Genomic DNA, 21,503 nt, shown 5'->3' on the forward strand with positions numbered 1-21,503 from the left:
GATATGTGAAAAACACCTTGAGGATTGATTCTAAACAACGTTTGCCATGTTTCTGTCGATATTATGGAGTTAATTCGGAAAAAAGTTTGGCATTGTAATGACTGAATTTTCTGGGTTTTTTCTTCGCCAAACGTGATGAACAAAACGGAGCGATTTCTCCTACACAAATAATATTTTTGGAAAAACTGAACATTTGCTATCTAACTGAGAGTCTCCTCATTGAAAAAATCCGAAGTTCTTCAAAGGTAAATGATTTTGTTTTAATGCTTTTCTTGTTTTTGTGAAAATGTCGCCTGCTGAATGCTAGGCTTAATGCTATGCTAGCTATCAATACTCTTACACAAATGCTTGTGTAGCTATGGTTGAAAAGCATATTTTGAAAATCTGAGATGACAGTGTTGTTAACAAAAGGCTAAGCTTGTGAGTTGCATTATGGTAATGAGCTTGAGGCTATGATTACGCTCCCGGATACGGGATTGCTCGACGCAAGAAGTTAATTCCATGTGTCTCTCCAGGTGCACTTATGTTTTGGGGCGCGCAACCTGGAACGTGCTCCACTTTGTTTTCGTCCGGTATCAAACACAGTTTATCCCGTCTTAAATTTGATCGATTATTTACGTTTTACGACACCTAAGTTTGGATTAGGAACGTTGCTTGAAATGTTTGGACCAAGTTTACAGGTAATTTATTCGATACTTTGTAGTCATGTTGGGCGAGTTGAAACCGGTGTATTTTCTGAATCAAACGCGCCAAATAAAATTGACATTTTGGAGATATGTAGAAGTAATTTATCGAACAAAAAAGGACCATTTGTGATGTTTCTGGCACATTTTGGAGTGCCAACAGAAGAAGATCTTCAAGGAAAGGCATTTATTATATCGCTATTTCTGACTTTTGTGTCTCACCCGTCTGGTTGATTTTCAATTGTGTGTATGAGCGGCGGTGTCCTCAGATAATCGCATGGTTTGCTTTCGCCGTAAAGCCTTTTTGAAATCCGACACGGCGGCTGAATTAACACGAAGTTGAGCTTTAATTTGATGTTATGACACTTGTATGTTTTGTGAATTTTTATGATGAGTATTTCTGTTTTTGAATTTAGCGCGCTGCTATTTCACTGAATGTTGTCAAATCAATCCCGTTAACGGGAGTCGAGCGGGAATAGGGGTGAAGGGATCCCGAACAGGTTAAATATTGAAAAAGCCATTCTGCATGGGATGTCTGCAACCAGTATATTAACCTATTCTCTGTCTGGTCTCTGTGAATGGTACTATACCAGGGACAGTGGTGTGTCTGGTCTCAATGGTACTATACCAGGGACAGTGGTGTGTCTGGTCTCTGTGAATGGTACTATACCAGGGACAGTGGTGTGTCTGGTCTCTGTGAATGGTACTATACCAGGGACCGTGGTGTGTCTGGTCTCTGTGAATGGTACTATACCAGGGACCGTGGTGTGTCTGGTCTCTGTGAATGGTACTATACCAGGGACCGTGGTGTGTCTGGTCTCTGTGAATGGTACTATACCAGGGACCGTGGTGTGTCTGGTCTCTGTGAATGGTACTATACCAGGGACCATGGTGTGTCTGGTCTCTGTGAATGGTACTATACCAGGGACAGTGGTGTGTCTGGTCTCTCTGAATGGTACTATACCAGGGACCATGGTGTGTCTGGTCTCTGAATGGTACTATACCAGGGACCGTGGTGTGTCTGGTCTCTGAGAATGGTACTATACCAGGGACAGTGGTGTGTCTGGTCTCTGAATGGTACTATACCAGGGACAGTGGTGTGTCTGGTCTCTGTGAATGGTACTATACCAGGGACAGTGTGTCTGGTCTCAATGGTACTATACCAGGGACCGTGGTGTGTCTGGTCTCTGTGAATGGTACTATACCAGGGACAGTGGTGTGTCTGGTCTCTGAGAATGGTACTATACCAGGGACAGTGGTGTGTCTGGTCTCTATGAATGGTACTATACCAGGGACAGTGGTGTGTCTGGTCTCTATGAATGGTACTATACCAGGGACAGTGGTGTGTCTGGTCTCTGAATGGTACTATACCAGGGACAGTGGTGTGTCTGGTCTCTGAATGGTACTATACCAGGGACAGTGGTGTGTCTGGTCTCTGAATGGTACTATACCAGGGACAGTGGTGTGTCTGGTCTCTGTGAATGGTACTATACCAGGGACAGTGGTGTGTCTGGTCTCTGTGAATGGTACTATACCAGGGACAGTGGTGTGTCTGGTCTCTGTGAATGGTACTATACCAGGGACAGTGGTGTGTCTGGTCTCTGTGAATGGTACTATACCAGGGACAGTGGTGTGTCTGGTCTCTGTGAATGGTACTATACCAGGGACAGTGGTGTGTCTGGTCTCTGTGAATGGTACTATACCAGGGACCGTGGTGTGTCTGGTCTCTGTGAATGGTACTATACCAGGGACAGTGGTGAGTCTGGTCTCTGTGAATGGTACTATACCAGGGACAGTGGTGTGTCTGGTCTCTGTGAATGGTACTATACCAGGGACCGTGGTGTGTCTGGTCTCTGTGAATGGTACTATACCAGGGACAGTGGTGTGTCTGGTCTCTGTGAATGGTACTATACCAGGGACCGTGGTGTGTCTGGTCTCTGTGAATGGTACTATACCAGGGACCGTGGTGTGTCTGGTCTCTGTGAATGGTACTATACCAGGGACCGTGGTGTGTCTGGTCTCTGTGAATGGTACTATACCAGGGACCGTGGTGTGTCTGGTCTCTGTGAATGGTACTATACCAGGGACAGTGGTGTGTCTGGTCTCTCTGAATGGTACTATACCAGGGACCATGGTGTGTCTGGTCTCTGAATGGTACTATACCAGGGACCGTGGTGTGTCTGGTCTCTGAGAATGGTACTATACCAGGGACAGTGGTGTGTCTGGTCTCTGAATGGTACTATACCAGGGACCGTGGTGTGTCTGGTCTCTGTGAATGGTACTATACCAGGGACCGTGGTGTGTCTGGTCTCTGTGAATGGTACTATACCAGGGACAGTGTGTCTGGTCTCAATGGTACTATACCAGGGACCATGGTGTGTCTGGTCTCTGTGAATGGTACTATACCAGGGACAGTGGTGTGTCTGGTCTCTGAGAATGGTACTATACCAGGGACAGTGGTGTGTCTGGTCTCTATGAATGGTACTATACCAGGGACAGTGGTGTGTCTGGTCTCTATGAATGGTACTATACCAGGGACAGTGGTGTGTCTGGTCTCTGAATGGTACTATACCAGGGACAGTGGTGTGTCTGGTCTCTGAATGGTACTATACCAGGGACAGTGGTGTGTCTGGTCTCTGTGAATGGTACTATACCAGGGACAGTGGTGTGTCTGGTCTCTGTGAATGGTACTATACCAGGGACAGTGGTGTGTCTGGTCTCTGTGAATGGTACTATACCAGGGACAGTGGTGTGTCTGGTCTCTGTGAATGGTACTATACCAGGGACAGTGGTGTGTCTGGTCTCTGTGAATGGTACTATACTAGGGACAGTGGTGTGTCTGGTCTCTGTGAATGGTACTATACCAGGGACCGTGGTGTGTCTGGTCTCTGTGAATGGTACTATACCAGGGACAGTGGTGAGTCTGGTCTCTGTGAATGGTACTATACCAGGGACAGTGGTGTGTCTGGTCTCTGTGAATGGTACTATACCAGGGACCGTGGTGTGTCTGGTCTCTGTGAATGGTACTATACCAGGGACAGTGGTGTGTCTGGTCTCTGTGAATGGTACTATACCAGGGACCGTGGTGTGTCTGGTCTCTGTGAATGGTACTATACCAGGGACCGTGGTGTGTCTGGTCTCTGTGAATGGTACTATACCAGGGACCATGGTGTGTCTGGTCTCTGTGAATGGTACTATACCAGGGACAGTGGTGTGTCTGGTCTCTCTGAATGGTACTATACCAGGGACCATGGTGTGTCTGGTCTCTGAATGGTACTATACCAGGGACCGTGGTGTGTCTGGTCTCTGAGAATGGTACTATACCAGGGACAGTGGTGTGTCTGGTCTCTGAATGGTACTATACCAGGGACCGTGGTGTGTCTGGTCTCTGTGAATGGTACTATACCAGGGACAGTGTGTCTGGTCTCAATGGTACTATACCAGGGACCGTGGTGTGTCTGGTCTCTGTGAATGGTACTATACCAGGGACAGTGGTGTGTCTGGTCTCTGAGAATGGTACTATACCAGGGACAGTGGTGTGTCTGGTCTCTATGAATGGTACTATACCAGGGACAGTGGTGTGTCTGGTCTCTATGAATGGTACTATACCAGGGACAGTGGTGTGTCTGGTCTCTGAATGGTACTATACCAGGGACAGTGGTGTGTCTGGTCTCTGAATGGTACTATACCAGGGACAGTGGTGTGTCTGGTCTCTGTGAATGGTACTATACCAGGGACAGTGGTGTGTCTGGTCTCTGTGAATGGTACTATACCAGGGACAGTGGTGTGTCTGGTCTCTGTGAATGGTACTATACCAGGGACAGTGGTGTGTCTGGTCTCTGTGAATGGTACTATACCAGGGACAGTGGTGTGTCTGGTCTCTGTGAATGGTACTATACCAGGGACAGTGGTGTGTCTGGTCTCTGTGAATGGTACTATACTAGGGACAGTGGTGTGTCTGGTCTCTGTGAATGGTACTATACCAGGGACCGTGGTGTGTCTGGTCTCTGTGAATGGTACTATACCAGGGACAGTGGTGAGTCTGGTCTCTGTGAATGGTACTATACCAGGGACAGTGGTGTGTCTGGTCTCTGTGAATGGTACTATACCAGGGACCGTGGTGTGTCTGGTCTCTGTGAATGGTACTATACCAGGGACAGTGGTGTGTCTGGTCTCTGTGAATGGTACTATACCAGGGACCGTGGTGTGTCTGGTCTCTGTGAATGGTACTATACCAGGGACAGTGGTGTGTCTGGTCTCTGAATGGTACTATACCAGGGACAGTGGTGTGTCTGGTCTCTGTGAATGGTACTATACCAGGGACAGTGGTGTGTCTGGTCTCTCTGAATGGTACTATACCAGGGACAGTGGTGTGTCTGGTCTCTATGAATGGTACTATACCAGGGACAGTGGTGTGTCTGGTCTCTGTGAATGGTACTATACCAGGGCCGTGGTGTGTCTGGTCTCTATGAATGGTACTATACCAGGGACAGTGTTGGGTCTGGTCTCTGAATGGTACTATACCAGGGACAGTGGTGTGTCTGGTCTCTATGAATGGTACTATACCAGGGCCGTGGTGTGTCTGGTCTCTATGAATGGTACTATACCAGGGACAGTGTTGGGTCTGGTCTCTGTGAATGGTACTATACCAGGGACCGAGTGTCTGGTCTCACCTTGGTGGTGCAGGTGGCACGTAGCGGCTCAACCAGTCTGTCCAGCCTCTGTAGCACAGCACTGGGACACAGAGTGGAGAGTCTCGCCAGCATCAGGAATGTCAGCATCTGATAAACAACAACATCGCCATTATCTTCCAACTCCATAAACCAACACTCCTCAATACAGGCCCTGTGATGCATTACACAGTCTGCCCTTTAAATCATACAGACCACCTCTCTCCTGTTGTCTGATCTACATACAGACTACCTCTCTCTCTCCTGTTGTCTGATCTACATACAGACTACCTCTCTCTCTCTCCTGTTGTCTGATCTACATACAGACTACCTCTCTCTCCTGTTGTCTGATCTACATACAGACTACCTCTCTCTCTCCTGTTGTCTGATCTACATACAGACTACCTCTCTCTCTCTCTCTCTCCTGTTGTCTGATCTACATACAGACTACCTCTCTCTCTCCTGTTGTCTGATCTACATACAGACTACCTCTCTCTCCTGTTGTCTGATCTACATACAGACTACCTCTCTCTCTCCTGTTGTCTGATCTACATACAGACTACCTCTCTCTCTCCTGTTGTCTGATCTACATACAGACTACCTCTCTCTCTCTCTCTCCTGTTGTCTGATCTACATACAGACTACCCCTCTCTCTCTCTCTCTCTCTCTCTCCTGTTATCTGATCTACATACAGACTACCTCTCTCTCTCCTGTTGTCTGATCTACATACAGACTACCTCTCTCTCCTGTTGTCTGATCTATATACAGACTACCTCTCTCTCTCCTGTTGTCTGATCTACATACAGACTACCTCTCTCTCTCCTGTTGTCTGATCTACATACAGACTACCTCTCTCTCCTGTTGTCTGATCTACATACAGACTACCTCTCTCTCTCTCCTGTAGTCTGATCTACATACAGACTACCTCTCTCTCTCCTGTTGTCGGATCTACATACAGACCACCTCTCTCTCTCCTGTTGTCTGATCTACATACAGACTACCCCTCTTTCTCTCTCCTGTTGTCTGATCTACATACAGACCACCTCTCTCTCTCCTGTTGTCTGATCTACATACAGACTACCTCTCTCTCTCTCTCCTGTTGTCTGATCTACATACAGACTACCTCTCTCTCTCCTGTTGTCTGATCTACATACAGACTACCTCTCTCTCCTGTTATCTGATCTACATACAGACTACCTCTCTCTCTCCTGTTGTCTGATCTACATACAGACTACCTCTCTCTCTCTCCTGTTGTCTGATCTACATACAGACTACCCCTCTCTCTCCTGTTGTCTGATCTACATACAGACTACCTCTCTCTCTCCTGTTGTCTGATCTACATACAGACTACCTCTCTCTCTCTCCTGTTGTCTGATCTACATACAGACTACCTCTCTCTCTCTCCTGTTGTCTGATCTACATACAGACTACCTCTCTCTCTCCTGTTGTCTGATCTACATACAGACTACCTCTCTCTCTCTCTCTCTCTCTCTCTCTCTCTCCTGTTGTCTGATCTACATACAGACTACCTCTCTCTCTCTCTCTCCTGTTGTCTGATCTACATACAGACTACCTCTCTCTCTCTCCTGTTGTCTGATCTACATACAGACTACCTCTCTCTCTCTCTCTCTCTCTCTCTCTCTCTCTCTCTCTCCTGTTGTCTGATCTACATACAGACTACCTCTCTCTCCTGTTGTCTGATCTACATACAGACTACCTCTCTCTCTCTCTCTCCTGTTGTCTGATCTACATACAGACTACCTCTCTCTCTCTCCTGTTGTCTGATCTATATACAGACTACCTCTCTCTCTCCTGTTGTCTGATCTACATACAGACTACCTCTCTCTCCTGTTATCTGATCTACATACAGACTACCTCTCTCTCTCCTGTTGTCTGATCTATATACAGACTACCTCTCTCTCTCTCCTGTAGTCTGATCTACATACAGACTACCTCTCTCTCTCCTGTAGTCTGATCTACATACAGACTACCTCTCTCTCTCTCCTGTTGTCTGATCTACATACAGACTACCTCTCTCTCTCTCCTGTTGTCTGATCTACATACAGACTACCTCTCTCTCTCTCCTGTTGTCTGATCTACATACAGACTACCTCTCTCTCTCTCCTGTAGTCTGATCTACATACAGACTACCTCTCTCTCTCTCCTGTTGTCTGATCTACATACAGACTACTCTCTCTCTCTCCTGTTGTCTGATCTACATACAGACTACCTCTCTCTCTCTCCTGCAGTCTGATCTACATACAGACTACCTCTCTCTCTCCTGTAGTCTGATCTACATACAGACTACCTCTCTCTCTCCTGTTGTCTGATCTACATACAGACTACCTCTCTCTCTCCTGTTGTCTGATCTACATACAGACTACCTCTCTCTCTCCTGTTGTCTGATCTACATACAGACCACCTCTCTCTCTCCTGTTGTCTGATCTACATACAGACTACCCCCCTCTCTCTCTCTCTCTCCTGTTGTCTGATCTACATACAGACTACCTCTCTCTCTCTCTCTCTCTCTCTCTCTCCTGTTGTCTGATCTACATACAGACTACCTCTCTCTCTCTCTCTCTCTCTCTCTCTCTCTCTCTCTCCTGTTGTCTGATCTACATACAGACTACCTCTCTCTCTCTCTCTCCTGTTGTCTGATCTACATACAGACTACCTCTCTCTCTCTCCTGTTGTCTGATCTACATACAGACTACTCTCTCTCTCTCTCTCTCCTGTTGTCTGATCTACATACAGACTACCTCTCTCTCTCCTGTTGTCTAATCTACATACAGACTACCTCTCTCTCTCCTGTTGTCTGATCTACATACAGACTACCTCTCTCTCTCCTGTTGTCTGATCTACATACAGACTACCTCTCTCTCTCCTGTTGTCTGATCTACATACAGACTACCTCTCTCTCTCCTGTTGTCTGATCTACATACAGACTACCTCTCTCTCTCCTGTTGTCTGATCTACATACAGACTACCCCTCTCTCTCCTGTTGTCTGATCTACATACAGACTACCTCTCTCTCTCCTGTTGTCTGATCTACATACAGACTACCCCTCTCTCTCCAGGCAGGTTATTGTTGAAATATAACGAGTCCTGTCGGTTCTGGATACCTTGATGTCGTAATGGTCCTTGAGTCCATCTTCTACGTGGTTGAGGAACTCAAAGATGTCTAGTCTGTCCAGACAGCTGTCCAGGAGTGTGTACATGCACTCAAACGCTGCCTTCCTTATGTCCAGACCATCGTCCACTGTGTGTTTAAAGGGACCCATCTCAACCTGGGGGTAGAAGACAGGTCATTAAGAAGACCCTCGTCCACTGTGTGTTTAAAGGGACCCATCTCAACCTGGGGGGAGAAGACAGGTCATTTAGAAGACCCTCGTCCACTGTGTGTTTAAAGGGACCCATCTCAACCTGGGGGGAGAAGACAGGTCATTTAGAAGACCCTCGTCCACTGTGTGTTTAAAGGGACCCATCTCAACCTGGGGGGAGAAGACAGGTCATTAAGAAGACCCTCGTCCACTGTCTGTTTAAAGGGACCCATCTCAACCTGGGGGGAGAAGACAACACACGGACGTCATTAAGAAGACCCTCGTCCACTGTCTGTTTAAAGGGACCCATCTCAACCTGGGGGGAGAAGACAACACACGGACGTCATTAAGAAGACCCTCGTCCACTGTCTGTTTAAAGGGAGAAGACAACACACTGGCGTCATTAAGAAGACCCTCGTCCACTGTGTGTTTAAAGGGAGAAGACAACACACTGGCGTCATTAAGAAGACCCTCGTCCACTGTGTGTTTAAAGGGAGAAGACAACACACTGGGGTCATTAAGAAGACCCTCGTCCACTGTGTGTTTAAAGGGAGAAGACAACACATTTAGAAGACCCTCTTATCTAAAGTGACTCAACCTGGGGGAGAAGACAGGTCATTAAGAAGACCCTCTTATCTAAAGTAACTCAACCTGGGGGAGAAGACAGGTCATTAAGAAGACCCTCTTATCTAAAGTAACTCAACCTGGGGGAGAAGACAGGTCATTAAGAAGACCCTCTTATCTAAAGTAACTCAACCTGGTGGAGAAGACAGGTCATTAAGAAGACCCTCTTATCTAAAGTAACTCAACCTGGGGGAGAAGACAGGTCATTAAGAAGACCCTCTTATCTAAAGTAACTCAACTAAAAGGAACGACGACAGAGGACAAGAATTGCAAGTAAATCCTTTGTCAATAAAACTTAAAACCTTAAAATATATTTAAAAAGGAAGGATAATAGACAAAGGTGGGAAGGAAGGAAGGAAGGAAGGAAGGACGTGAAGCACCAATGAAAGCCATGTCAAATGAGAGATAACAGAAAACACGGGAAGAGTAGATGAAGAACGACAGAAGGTGTGAACAACAAGCAGAAAAGGAGAGGAACACCAGCTTGGTTCGTCCCGTACCTCTCTGATGAGTTCCTTGCGGACTTTGGTCTCGTTGTAGAGGTGTGGCAGGACCGTATCCAGTAGGTCTCTGATGAGAGAGGGCTTATTATGGGCTGCGGAGTTGAAGGTTACCAGGGCAACCCGCCGCACGTTCAGGTCCGGGTCCTCCAACGTCTTCAAGAAGTCACCTGGAATACAGAACGACACAGTCAGTCATTATTTTTTTTATTTTTTTATTTTACCTTCATTTAACCAGGCAAGTCAGTTAAGAACAAATTTGTATTTTCAATGACGGCCTGGGAACAGTGGGTTAACTGTCTGTTCAGGGGCAGAACGACAGATTTGTACCTTGTCAGCTCGGGGGTTTGAACTCGCAACCTTCCGGTTACTAGTCCAATGCTCTAACCACTAGGCTACACTGCCACCTTTCACATATACAATGAACATCAATGTACGACAAGTCAAATGAAAAGCTCCTCTCGTCTCTATTTCCTCAGCGTGTCTCAGTAAAAACATCAGTCTCGGTCTCCAGTACAGTATTCAGACCCCTTCCCCCTTTTGTTACATTACAGCCTTATTCTAAAATGGATTAAATAAATATCCCCTCGTCAATCTACACACAATACCCCATCATGGCAAAGTGAAAACAGGTTTACAAATTTTAGCTAATTTATTACAAATAAAAAAAACAGAAATACCTTATTTACACAAGTATTCAGACCCTTTGCTATGAGACGAAGAGACATTGAGCTCAGGTGCATCCTGTTTCCATTGATCATCCTTGAGATGTTTCTACAACTTGGAGTCCAACTGTGGTAAATTCAATTGATTGGACATGATTTGGAAAGGCACACGCTTGTCTTTATAAGGTCCTACAATTGATAGTGCCTGTCAGAGCATTAACCAAGCCATGGAGGTCGAAGGAATTGTCCGTAAAGCTCCGAGACACGATCGTGTCGAGGCACAGATCTGGGAAAGGGTTCTATTTCTCCATCATTCTGAAATGGAAGACGTTTGGAACCACCAAGACTCTCCCTAGAGCTGGCCTCACGGCCCAACTGAGCAATCGGGGGGAAGGGCCTTGATCAGGGAGATGACCAAGAACCGATGGTCACTCTGACAGAGCTCCAGAGTTCCTCTGTGGAGATGGGAGAACCTTCCAGAAGGACAGCAATCTCTGCAGCACTCCACCAATCAGGCCTTTATGGTAGAGTGGCCAGACGGAAGCCACTCCTCACTAAAAGGCACATGACAGCCTGCTTGGAGTTTACCAAAAGGCACCTAAAGACTCTCAGGCCATGAGAGACAAGATGTCTGCTCTGATGAAACCAAGATTGAACTCTTTGGCCTGAATGCCAAGCGTCACATCTGGAGAAAACCTGGCACCATCCCTACAGTGAAGCATGGTGGTGGCAGCATCATGTTGTGGGGTTGTTTTTCAGCGGCAGGGACTGGGAGACTAGTCAGGATTGAGGGAAAGATGATTGGAGCAAAGTACAGAGAGATCCTTGATGAAAACCTGCTCCAGAGCGCTCAGGACCTCAGACTGGGGGGGAAGGTTCATCTTCCAACAGGACAATGACCCTAAGCACACAGACAAGACAACACAGGAGTGGCTTCGGGACAAGTCTCTGAATGTCCTTGAGTGGCCCAGCCAGAGCCCGGACTTGAACCCGATCGAACATCTCTGGTGAAACCTGAAAATAGCTGTGCATCGACACTCTCCACCCAACCTAACAGAGCTTGAGAGGATCTGCAGGGAAGAATTGGGGAAACTCCCCAAATACAGGTGTGCCAATCTTGAAGCGCCATACCCAAGAAGACTGAAGGCTGTAATCGTTGCCAAAGTACTTCAACAAAGTTCTGAGTAAAAGGTCTGAATACTTATGTAAATGTTATATTTCCGGTTTTATTTTTTTTTATACATTTGTAAACGTGTCTAAAACCCTGTTTTTGCTTTATCATTATGGGGTATTGTGATGTCATTATGGGGTATTGTGATGTCATTATGGGGTATTGTGATGTCATTGTGTGTGTAGATTGATGATGGGGGAAAAAACTACAATTTAAATCAATTTTAGAATAAGGCTGTTATGTAGCAAAATGTGGAAAAAGTCAAGGGGTCTGATTACTTTGTGAATGTACTGTATTGATGCTGTAATAGTCTGTGCCGGAGGCGAGGGTCAGTTTGTCATTAGATACCATAGCAGTCTGTCTCAGTAACAACATTCAGATATAGATACCATAGCAGTCTGTCTCAGTAACAACATTCAGATATAGATACCATAGCAGTCTGTCTCAGTAACAACATTCAGATATAGATACCATAGCAGTCTGTCTGACTCAGTAACAACATTCAGATATAGATACCATAGCAGTCTGTCTGTCTCACAGATATAGATACCACAGCAGTCTGTCTCAGTAACAACATTCAGATATAGATACCATAGCAGTCTGTCTGTCTCACAGATATAGATACCACAGCAGTCTGTCTCAGTAACAACATTCAGATATAGATACCATAGCAGTCTGTCTCAGTAACAACATTCAGATATAGATACCACAGCAGTCTGTCTCAGTAACAACATTCAGATATAGATACCATAGCAGTCTGTCTGTCTCAGTAACAACATTCAGATATAGATACCACAGCAGTCTGTCTCAGTAACAACATTCAGATATAGATACCACAGCAGTCTGTCTCAGTAACAACATTCAGATATAGATACCATAGCAGTCTGTCTCAGTAACAACATTCAGATATAGATACCACAGCAGTCTGTCTCAGTAACAACATTCAGATATAGATACCATAGCAGTCTGTCTCAGTAGAAACATTCAGATATAGATACCACAGCAGTCTGTCTCAGTAACAACATTCAGATATAGATACCATAGCAGTCTGCCTGTCTCACAGATATAGATACCACAGCAGTAGTCAAAGAGGACAGGTTAGCAGTAGATAGCTATGGGATAGATTACATCGTAGAGATAAGACACACCTATGCAGTTTTTCAGGGTCTGTCTGGGTGGTCTGAGATGGTGAACTTCACAGCTGTCACGTAACTGAACTTCTGGCATAAGATGATCCTGGAGACAGAAAACATTCATATTTCACAGGACACACATGCAATATCATAGTAAACTAATACCCAGGTCATATTTCTTTACATGAATGATTCATATCATGACAATGAACCACCTGTATTTAAATATGATTATTATATATATATATATATCTTTAAATATTATTATTATATATATATATATATATATTTAAAATATTAGATATATATATTTAAATATGTTATATAATAACATATAGATATGGATATATATATATATATATATATATATATATATAATAGATTATATATATATATATATATAAATATATATATATATATAAATATATATATATAAATAATATATATATATAGATATATATATATATATAATCATATTTAAATATATATATATATATGGATATTTAAATATATATATATATATAATCATATTTAAATATATATATATAATCATATTTAAATATATATATATATAATCATATTTAAATATATATATATATAATCATATTTAAATATATATATATATTTAAATATGATTATATATATATTTAAATATGATTATATATATATATATTTAATATATATATATATGGGATATATTTATATATATATATATATATATTTAAATATGAGTTTTTATATATATATATTTAAATATGATTATATATATATATATATTTAAATATGATTATATATATATATATATCCTTTATATATAGAAAATATATATATTTATATATATATATATATATATTTATTTATATTTATATATATTTATATTTATATTTATATTTATATTTATATATATATATATATATATTATATATAAATATATATATAGCTATATATATATATATATTCCAACAACCCAAAGAGACTTTTTTTTTTTAATCAAGTCTTGCCAATCAAAACGGGCCAATGAAAACCAGCAGAGCGTTCCTGTTCCTCACATGAGAGCAGGTATCCTTTAAGCCTGGGCAGCAGGGTTTCTGGGTTTGAGGGTGAGTTTCCCCAGACATTCTGAAAACCAGCAGAGAGTTCCTATTCCCCACCAGAGAGCAGGTATCCTTTAAGCCTGGGCAGCAGGGTTTCTGGGTCTATGAGGGTGAGTTTCCCCAGACATTCTGCTACCACGTTCCTGTTCCTCACCTGAGAGCAGGTATCCTTTAAGCCTGGGCAGCAGGGTTTCTGGGTCTATGAGGGTGAGTTTCCCCAGACATTCTGCTACCACGTTCCTGGTGCCCTCCTCGGCACACTCACAGTGCTTCAACAGCAGGGTCCATACGCCCTCGACGTAAGGTTTCAGACCCGTCACAGACGCCGAGCTGGAGAGAACAGAACAGAGACGCTATTTTGGTCACAAGGTGAAAACAGCAACCCCGCAATTAGCCAGTTCAGTCACCCGACCCCGGGACTTGAACCCGCGACCTTTCGGGTTCCACACCTCTCTAAGCCGCTGGACTGTCCTACCTGATGATCTCTTTGAGCGAGTGGAGCAGCAGATACTGCCTCTTGGGCTGTCCCGAGATCTCCCCCAGAACGAAGGGCAGGTATTCCGGCAGGTTGCCCACGGCGATGGATCCCAGGGCGTAGGATGCGGCAGACTTGACCTCTTCGGAGGAGGAAGAGAAGGCGTCCAGGATGACCGTCTTGAGCTCTGGTTGGCCGCTCAGGTCTACGTGGTGTCCCACCTACCACAGAGACATTATGAATGATTCCTTCACTACTGATACTAGTCACGACATCTGATACCAGCCCACTACAGTTAAACACCACTATGAGTCCCACTACCATCAAACCCACTACCAGCAAAACCACTATTAGTCCCACTACCATCAAACCCACTACCAGCAAAACCACTATTAGTCCCACTACCATCAAACCCACTACCAGCAAAACCACTATTAGTCCCACTATCATCAAAACCACTACAGTCCCACTACCATCAAAACCACTACAGCCCCACTACCATCAAAACCACTACAGCCCCACTACCATCAAAACCACTATTTGTCCCACTACCATCAAAACCACAATTAGTCCCACTACCATCAAACCCACTATTAGTCCCACTACCATCAAAACCACTATTAGTCCCACTACCATCAAAACCACTATTAGTCCCACTACCATCAAAACCACTATTAGTCCCACTACCATCAAAACCACTATTAGTCCCACTACCATCAAAACCACTATTAGTCCCACTACCATCAAAACCACTATTAGTCCCACTACCATCAAAACCACTATTAGTCCCACTACCAGCAGCAGTAAACCCACTATTAGTCCCACTACCATCAAACCCACTATTTGTCCCACTACCATCAAAACAACTATTGGTCCCACTACAGTCCCACTACCATCAAAACAACTATTAGTCCCACTACAGTCCCACGAACAGTAAACCCACTATTAGTCCTGGGCCAATTGTGCGCCGCCCCATGGGTCTCCCGGTCGCAGCCGGGCTGAGACAGAGCCTGGACTCGAACCCAGAATCTCTAGTGACACAGCTACTTAGACCACTGCGCCACTCGGGAGGCACCCAACCATAAAATGCCTTAGACATGCACACAACTTTTGTTTATTTGAATATTTGTATTTTTAAAAAGTGTGACCCACCTCTCCCAGTGACAGCAGAGCCAGCAGCCTGATGGAGTCTGTCGACCGAGAGTTCTTCACATCCTGGATGAACTGGCCTACTACGGCAGGACCCTCCTACAAATACAAATCAAACTTGATTTAAAATGCATTAAATATGGAAAAAGTATTTAGGGCACCCCCACCCTAGTGATCATACAACATTATAAAACATTATGTTAAGATAACGAACAAACAAAACAAACAAAAAAAGAGGAAATAATCAAACCAAAAATCTGAGATTGAAAAAAACACCAAAACAAAAAAGGCAATAAAAGTCCTTCAGGATAACAGAACACATGAAGGAGATCTGAATGTCCTTCAGGAGAACAGAACACAGGAAGGAGGTCTGAAAGTCCTCCGGGAGAACAGAACACAGGAAGGAGGTCTGAAAGTCCTCCAGGAGAACAGAACACAGGAAGGAGGTCTGAATGTCCTTCAGGAGAACAGAACACAGGAAGGAGGTCTGAAAGTCCTCCAGGAGAACAGAACACAGGAAGGAGGTCTGAAAGTCCTCCAGGAGAACAGAACACGGGAAGGAGGTCTGAAAGTCCTCCAGGAGAACAGAACACAGGAAGGAGGTCTGAAAGTCCTTCAGGAGAACAGAACACAGGAAGGAGGTCTGAATGTCCTTCAGGAGAACAGAACACAGGAAGGAGGTCTGAAAGTCCTCCGGGAGAACAGAACACAGGAAGGAGATCTGAAAGTCCTTCGGGAGAACAGAACACAGGAAGGAGGTCTGAAAGTCCTTCAGGATAACAGAACACAGGAAGGAGATCTGAAAGTCCTTCAGGAGAACAGAACACAGGAAGGAGGTCTGAAAGTCCTTCAGGAGAACACAACACAGGAAGGAGGTCTAAATGTCCTTCAGGAGAACAGAACACAGGAAGGAGGTCTGAATGTCCTTCAGGAGAACAGAACACAGGAAGGAGGTCTGAATGTCCTTCAGGAGAACAGAACACAGGAAGGAGGTCTGAATGTCCCTCAGGAGAACACAACAGAGGAAGGAGGTCTGAAAGTCCTCCAGGAGAACACAACACAGGAAGGAGGTCTGAAAGTCCAGGAGAACATAAATACAAACATAACACAGGAAGGTCAGCAGAACAGTGAACCTACATCAGGACAGGCGCGGGTCAGGGCGGCCACACATTTAGCGATAGAGTAGTAGGACTGTTTGTGTGTTAGAGCAGCACTCTGGGCGTAGACTGGACCGGTCAGCATACGGAGCAGGTCCATGTAACCCAGAGAGGATGTCCCGGTACCCACCAGAGCCTGGGAGAGGACATAGTAAAACAGCTTTTAATACAACCCTAACCCAGAGAGGATGTCACTGTACCACCAGAGCCCGAAGAACAGAATACAATTTACTGAGTGCTACAAAACTGCATGGTCAGAGAGAGGTGTTTAATAAATCCACAAATTAACATTGAGCAGTTACAGAATCTATAAAACATCTTCTATAGGGACAAACTACCTGATCATCTACTAGGGACAAAGTAGGCCCTAACTACCTGATCATCTACTAGGGACAAAGTAGGACCTAACTTCCTTCTCATCTACTAGGGACAAAGTAGGCCCTAACTACCTTCTCATCTACTAGGGACAAAGTAGGACCTAACTACCTGATCATCGACTAGGGACAAAGTAGGACCTAACTACCTGATCATCTACTAGGGACAAAGTAGGACCTAACTACCTGATCATCTACTAGGGACAAAGTAGGACCTGATCATCTTTTAGCTGATTTTACAAGCGGTTCTCAAACTATTTTACGAACACAGTACCTCAATTGAATTCATCTACCCGCTGTCCTAGACGTTGAGATATCACTCCCTTATCTGTTCAAACTGGAACTGGTAACCATAGGTACCTGGAAGAACTCTAGCATGGCACTGAGGGCCCCTCCCTGCAGCAGAGGAGACCTGACCAGAGAGATGAGCTCCGAGAGGATGGACGACCCCCCGATCTTAGCCAGGGAGAGAGGGTGGACCCGGGCCAGGGTGGTCAGGAAGCTGATGACCATCTGGGACACGTGCATGTCGCTCTCGCTGATCAGCGGAGGCAGCTCGGCCAGCACCGCGTCGATCATGGCCGGAGTCACGCCGTCGCTGTAGTTCTTCACCAGGATGTCCAACGCGGCCAGGGTGCTCAGTTTCAGCGCCCGCTGGTTCTTACGCAAGAACGACGCCAGGATGGGCACCGCCTCGTCCAGGATAGGTCGAAGGTCGATCTTCAACGTGGAGCCTGCGATTAGGGAGGAGAGCAAGTACGAAAAGTATATACACACAAACAAACTTATCTAGCAGGGAAGGTGATTTATTAGTAAACAAACAGCCCTCAACAGATTCTGAAAATTCATCGCCTCCCCAACCTGCGATGAGCGTGAGGGCCTTGACCGTCGTCAGTCTGGTAATCTCATTCTTCAGTCGCTCCAGGAAGATGTGCAGCGTCCCAGGGAGGTCGTCCCCCAGGCTGTCTCCTAGGTTACAGATGATCTGACCCATACAGGAAATGGCCCTCTCTTTCACTTCCTGGTCGATGTCGGCAGCCTTGAGGCGTTTGATGGTGCAGGTGAAGAGGTCAGTGATGTAGGGAGAAGCATCGAAGGTGTCCCTCTCTGGCTGGTCCAGAGGTCTGAGAAGTTTCACATTGAGAAAAGATTAATTGTCCCATATTGGGCCACGAGGTTGCATCAGATTAAAACAGATTTTTTTTTAAACGTACAGACGGAATGAAAAAACAGCAACACTCACCTGAAGTTACCTCTGGTAAACCGTGTAGTTATTCTACTAAACTAGAGAACACATCAATACACGTGTATTATTACAATAGATAACCTTACCTGATGACCTTGACCAGCTGTTGGCTGACCAGCAGGGCCTCAGAGGTGATCTTATAGAAGGGGTCTCCGACACACGCCACCACGGGCGGCACCAGGGCCTGTGGAGGTCAAAGGTCAGACAAGTTTATTCAAGTGTCACTTCACAATTGACAAATACATTTTACAGATAAATAAAAAAATTGTGGCTGGACCCCTCAGTGAGAGTTCTGGGACTATTTCAAGAGCACTGATAATCCATGATATGATCAACATCAGTCCTATTACCCGACCTGGACATGAGGGTGGAAGACTTGGGGCTGGTGGTTACACAGGACCACATACAGACAGGACAGGGCATCGATCTTCAGGTTGGACGAGCTGGACTTGTCGTTGAGAGAGAAGATGATTCCTGTTAGGAGAGAGAGAGAGGAGATTAGGTTAGTTTAGTCAATATGCACATTGGAGGGAGGGTTTCTCAAACACAGATGAAGTCTATTCCTAGACTCGTTCCTCCATTGAAAGTGCTTTTAGTCCCGGACTGGGTGGAACGTGTGTCCGGGAAACTGGCCCAATGAATTAGAATATTAAAAAGGAAAGAAGAGAAACCGCAGAGAGAAGAGGTGCTGGTGAGGTCAGAAACCTGAACCGTGTTTCAGGGAACAGAAAATAACAGAGAGCTTATTTACTAAAAATAAAAAGGTTCCCAGTGAGAGAGTCAATACTGCCAGGGGAAGGTTCCCAGCGAGAGGGTCAATACAACCAGGGGAAGGTTCCCAGCGAGAGAGTCAATACGGCCAGGGGAAGGTTCCCAGCGTGAGAGTCAATACGTCCAGGGGAAGGTTCCCAGTGAGAGTCAATACGACCAGGGGAAGGTTCCCGGCGAGAGAGTCAATACCTCCAGGGGAAGGGCGAGAGAGTCAATACGACCAGGGGAAGGTTCCCAGCGAGAGAGTCAATACGTCCAGGGAAGGTTCCCGGCGAGAGAGTCAATACGTCCAGGGGAAGGTTCCCGGCGAGAGAGTCAATACGTCCAGGGGAAGGTTCCCGGCGAGAGAGTCAATACGTCCAGGGGAAGGTTCCCGGCGAGAGAGTCAATACGTCCAGGGGAAGGTTCCCGGCGAGAGAGTCAATACGACCAGGGGAAGGTTCCCAGTTAGAGTCAATACGTCCAGGGGAAGGTTCCCGGCGAGAGAGTCAATACGTCCAGTGGAAGGTTCCCGGCGAGAGAGTCAATACGACCAGGGGAAGGTTCCCGTCGAGAGAGTCAATACGTCCAGGGGAAGGTTCCCAGAGAGAGTCAATACGACCAGGGGAAGGTTCCCGGCGAGAGAGTTAATACGACCAGGGGAAGGTTCCCAGTGAGAGAGTCAATACGACTAGGGGAAGGTTCCCAGCGAGAGAGTCAATACGTCCAGGGGAAGGTTCCAGGCGAGAGAGTCAATACGTCCAGGGAAGGTTCCCAGGGAAGAGAGTCAATAAATAACCAGGGGAAGGTTCTCGGCGTAATTGAGTCAATAACCCCAGGGAAGGTTCCCGGCGAGAGAGTCAATACGTCCAGGGGAAGGTTCCCGGCGAGAGAGTCAATACGACCAGGGGAAGGTTCCCGGCGAGAGAGTCAATACGACCAGGGGAAGGTTCCCAGTGAGAGTCAATACAACAGGCTGATGACCAGCCTCTTTCAGATCCTCCACTCCCCTGGTGCATTCAGGGAAGGAGAAAACACAAAATAACCAGAAAGCTTCTCGTTGTAATTGATCCTAAATAACCCCATTGTATCAATCGGTTGGGTACTGAAGCAGTGCAGCGGTACTATTGGGGAGGAGGAGCATATTGGGGAAACGAGAAAAACGGGTTTCTCCCCAAAAAGGTCGTTTAGAAAGGACAGCCCCGGGCCAAACCCTGAAACAAAGAGATCTTCTGTTGAGTCTGACAATTAATCTTAATGGTTGTAGAGTCGTCTCAAATAAAACTGTGAAGGACCTCGGCGTTACTCTGGACCCTGATCTCTCTTTTGAGAACATATCAAGACTGTTTCAAGGACAGCTTTTTTACATCTACGTAACATTGCAAATATCAGAAACTTTCTGGCCAAAAATGATGCAGAAAAATTAATCCATGCTTTTGTTACTTCTAGGTTAGACTACTGCAATGCTCTACTTTCCGGCTACCTGGATAAAGCACTAAATAAACTTCAGTTAGTGCTAAATACAGCTGCTAGAATCCTGACTAGAACCAAAAAATGTGATTATATTATTCCAGTGCTAGCCTCCCTACACTGGCTTCCTGTTAAGGCAAGGGCTGATTTCAAGGTTTTACTGCTAACCTACAAAGCATTACATGGGCTTGCTCCTACCTATCTCTCTGATTTGGTCCTGCCGTACATACCTACACGTACGCTACGGTCACAAGACGCAGGCCTCCTAATTGTCCCTAGAATTTCTAAGCAAACAGCTGGAGGCAGGGCTTTCTCCTATAGAGCTCCATTTTTATGGAATGGTCTGCCTACCCATGTGAGAGGCGCAGACTCGGTCTCAATCTTTAAGTCTTTACTGAAGACTCATCTCTTCAGTGGGTCATATGATTGAGTGTAGTCTGGCCCAGGAATGTGAAGGTGAACGGAAAGGCTCTGGAGCAACGAACCACCATTGCTGTCTCTGCCTGGCCGGTTCCCCTCTTTCCACTGGGATTCTCTGCCTCGAATCCTATTACAGGAGCTGAGTGACTGGCTTACTAGGGCTCTTTCATACCGTCCCTAGGAAGGGTGCGTCACTTGAGTGGGTTGAGTCACTGATGTGATCTTCCTGTCTGGGTTGCCCCCCCGGGTTGTGCCGTGGCGGAGATCTTTGTGGGCTATACTCGGCCTTGTCTCAGGATGGTAAGTTGGTGGTTGAAGATATCCCTCTAGTGGTGTGGGGGCTGTGCTTTGACAAAGTGGGTGGGGTTATATCCTTCCTGTTTGGCCCTGTTCCGGGGGTATCATCGGATGGGGCCACAGTGTCTCCTGACCCCTCCTGTCTCAGCCTCCAGTATTTATGCTGCAGTAGTTCATGTGTCGGGGTGCTAGGGTCAGTTTGTTATATCTGGAGTACTTCTCCTGTCTTATCCGGTGTCCTGTGTGAATTTAAGTATGCTCTCTCTAATTCCCTCTTTCTTTCTCTCTCTCGGAGGACCTGAGCC

General features: G+C 45.6%; 1 protein-coding gene across 1 annotated transcript in view; it reads right to left on the reverse strand.

The window, feature by feature from the left end:
* LOC135536437 (cullin-associated NEDD8-dissociated protein 1-like) overlaps nucleotides 1-21,503 on the reverse strand; it is an 80,606-nt gene that overhangs the window by 2,594 nt on the left and 56,509 nt on the right. Inside the window, 14 exon segments of the mRNA XM_064962776.1 lie at nucleotides 5,357-5,464; nucleotides 8,476-8,640; nucleotides 9,798-9,967; nucleotides 12,782-12,802; nucleotides 12,805-12,841; nucleotides 12,844-12,869; nucleotides 14,015-14,190; nucleotides 14,336-14,556; nucleotides 15,488-15,583; nucleotides 16,622-16,777; nucleotides 17,376-17,749; nucleotides 17,877-18,139; nucleotides 18,348-18,445; nucleotides 18,617-18,735. Coding sequence (XP_064818848.1) covers nucleotides 5,357-5,464; nucleotides 8,476-8,640; nucleotides 9,798-9,967; nucleotides 12,782-12,802; nucleotides 12,805-12,841; nucleotides 12,844-12,869; nucleotides 14,015-14,190; nucleotides 14,336-14,556; nucleotides 15,488-15,583; nucleotides 16,622-16,777; nucleotides 17,376-17,749; nucleotides 17,877-18,139; nucleotides 18,348-18,445; nucleotides 18,617-18,735 — 2,030 coding nt within the window.

Source organism: Oncorhynchus masou, unplaced genomic scaffold, assembly GCF_036934945.1.
Source record: "Oncorhynchus masou masou isolate Uvic2021 unplaced genomic scaffold, UVic_Omas_1.1 unplaced_scaffold_618, whole genome shotgun sequence".
Taxonomy (NCBI): domain Eukaryota; kingdom Metazoa; phylum Chordata; class Actinopteri; order Salmoniformes; family Salmonidae; genus Oncorhynchus; species Oncorhynchus masou.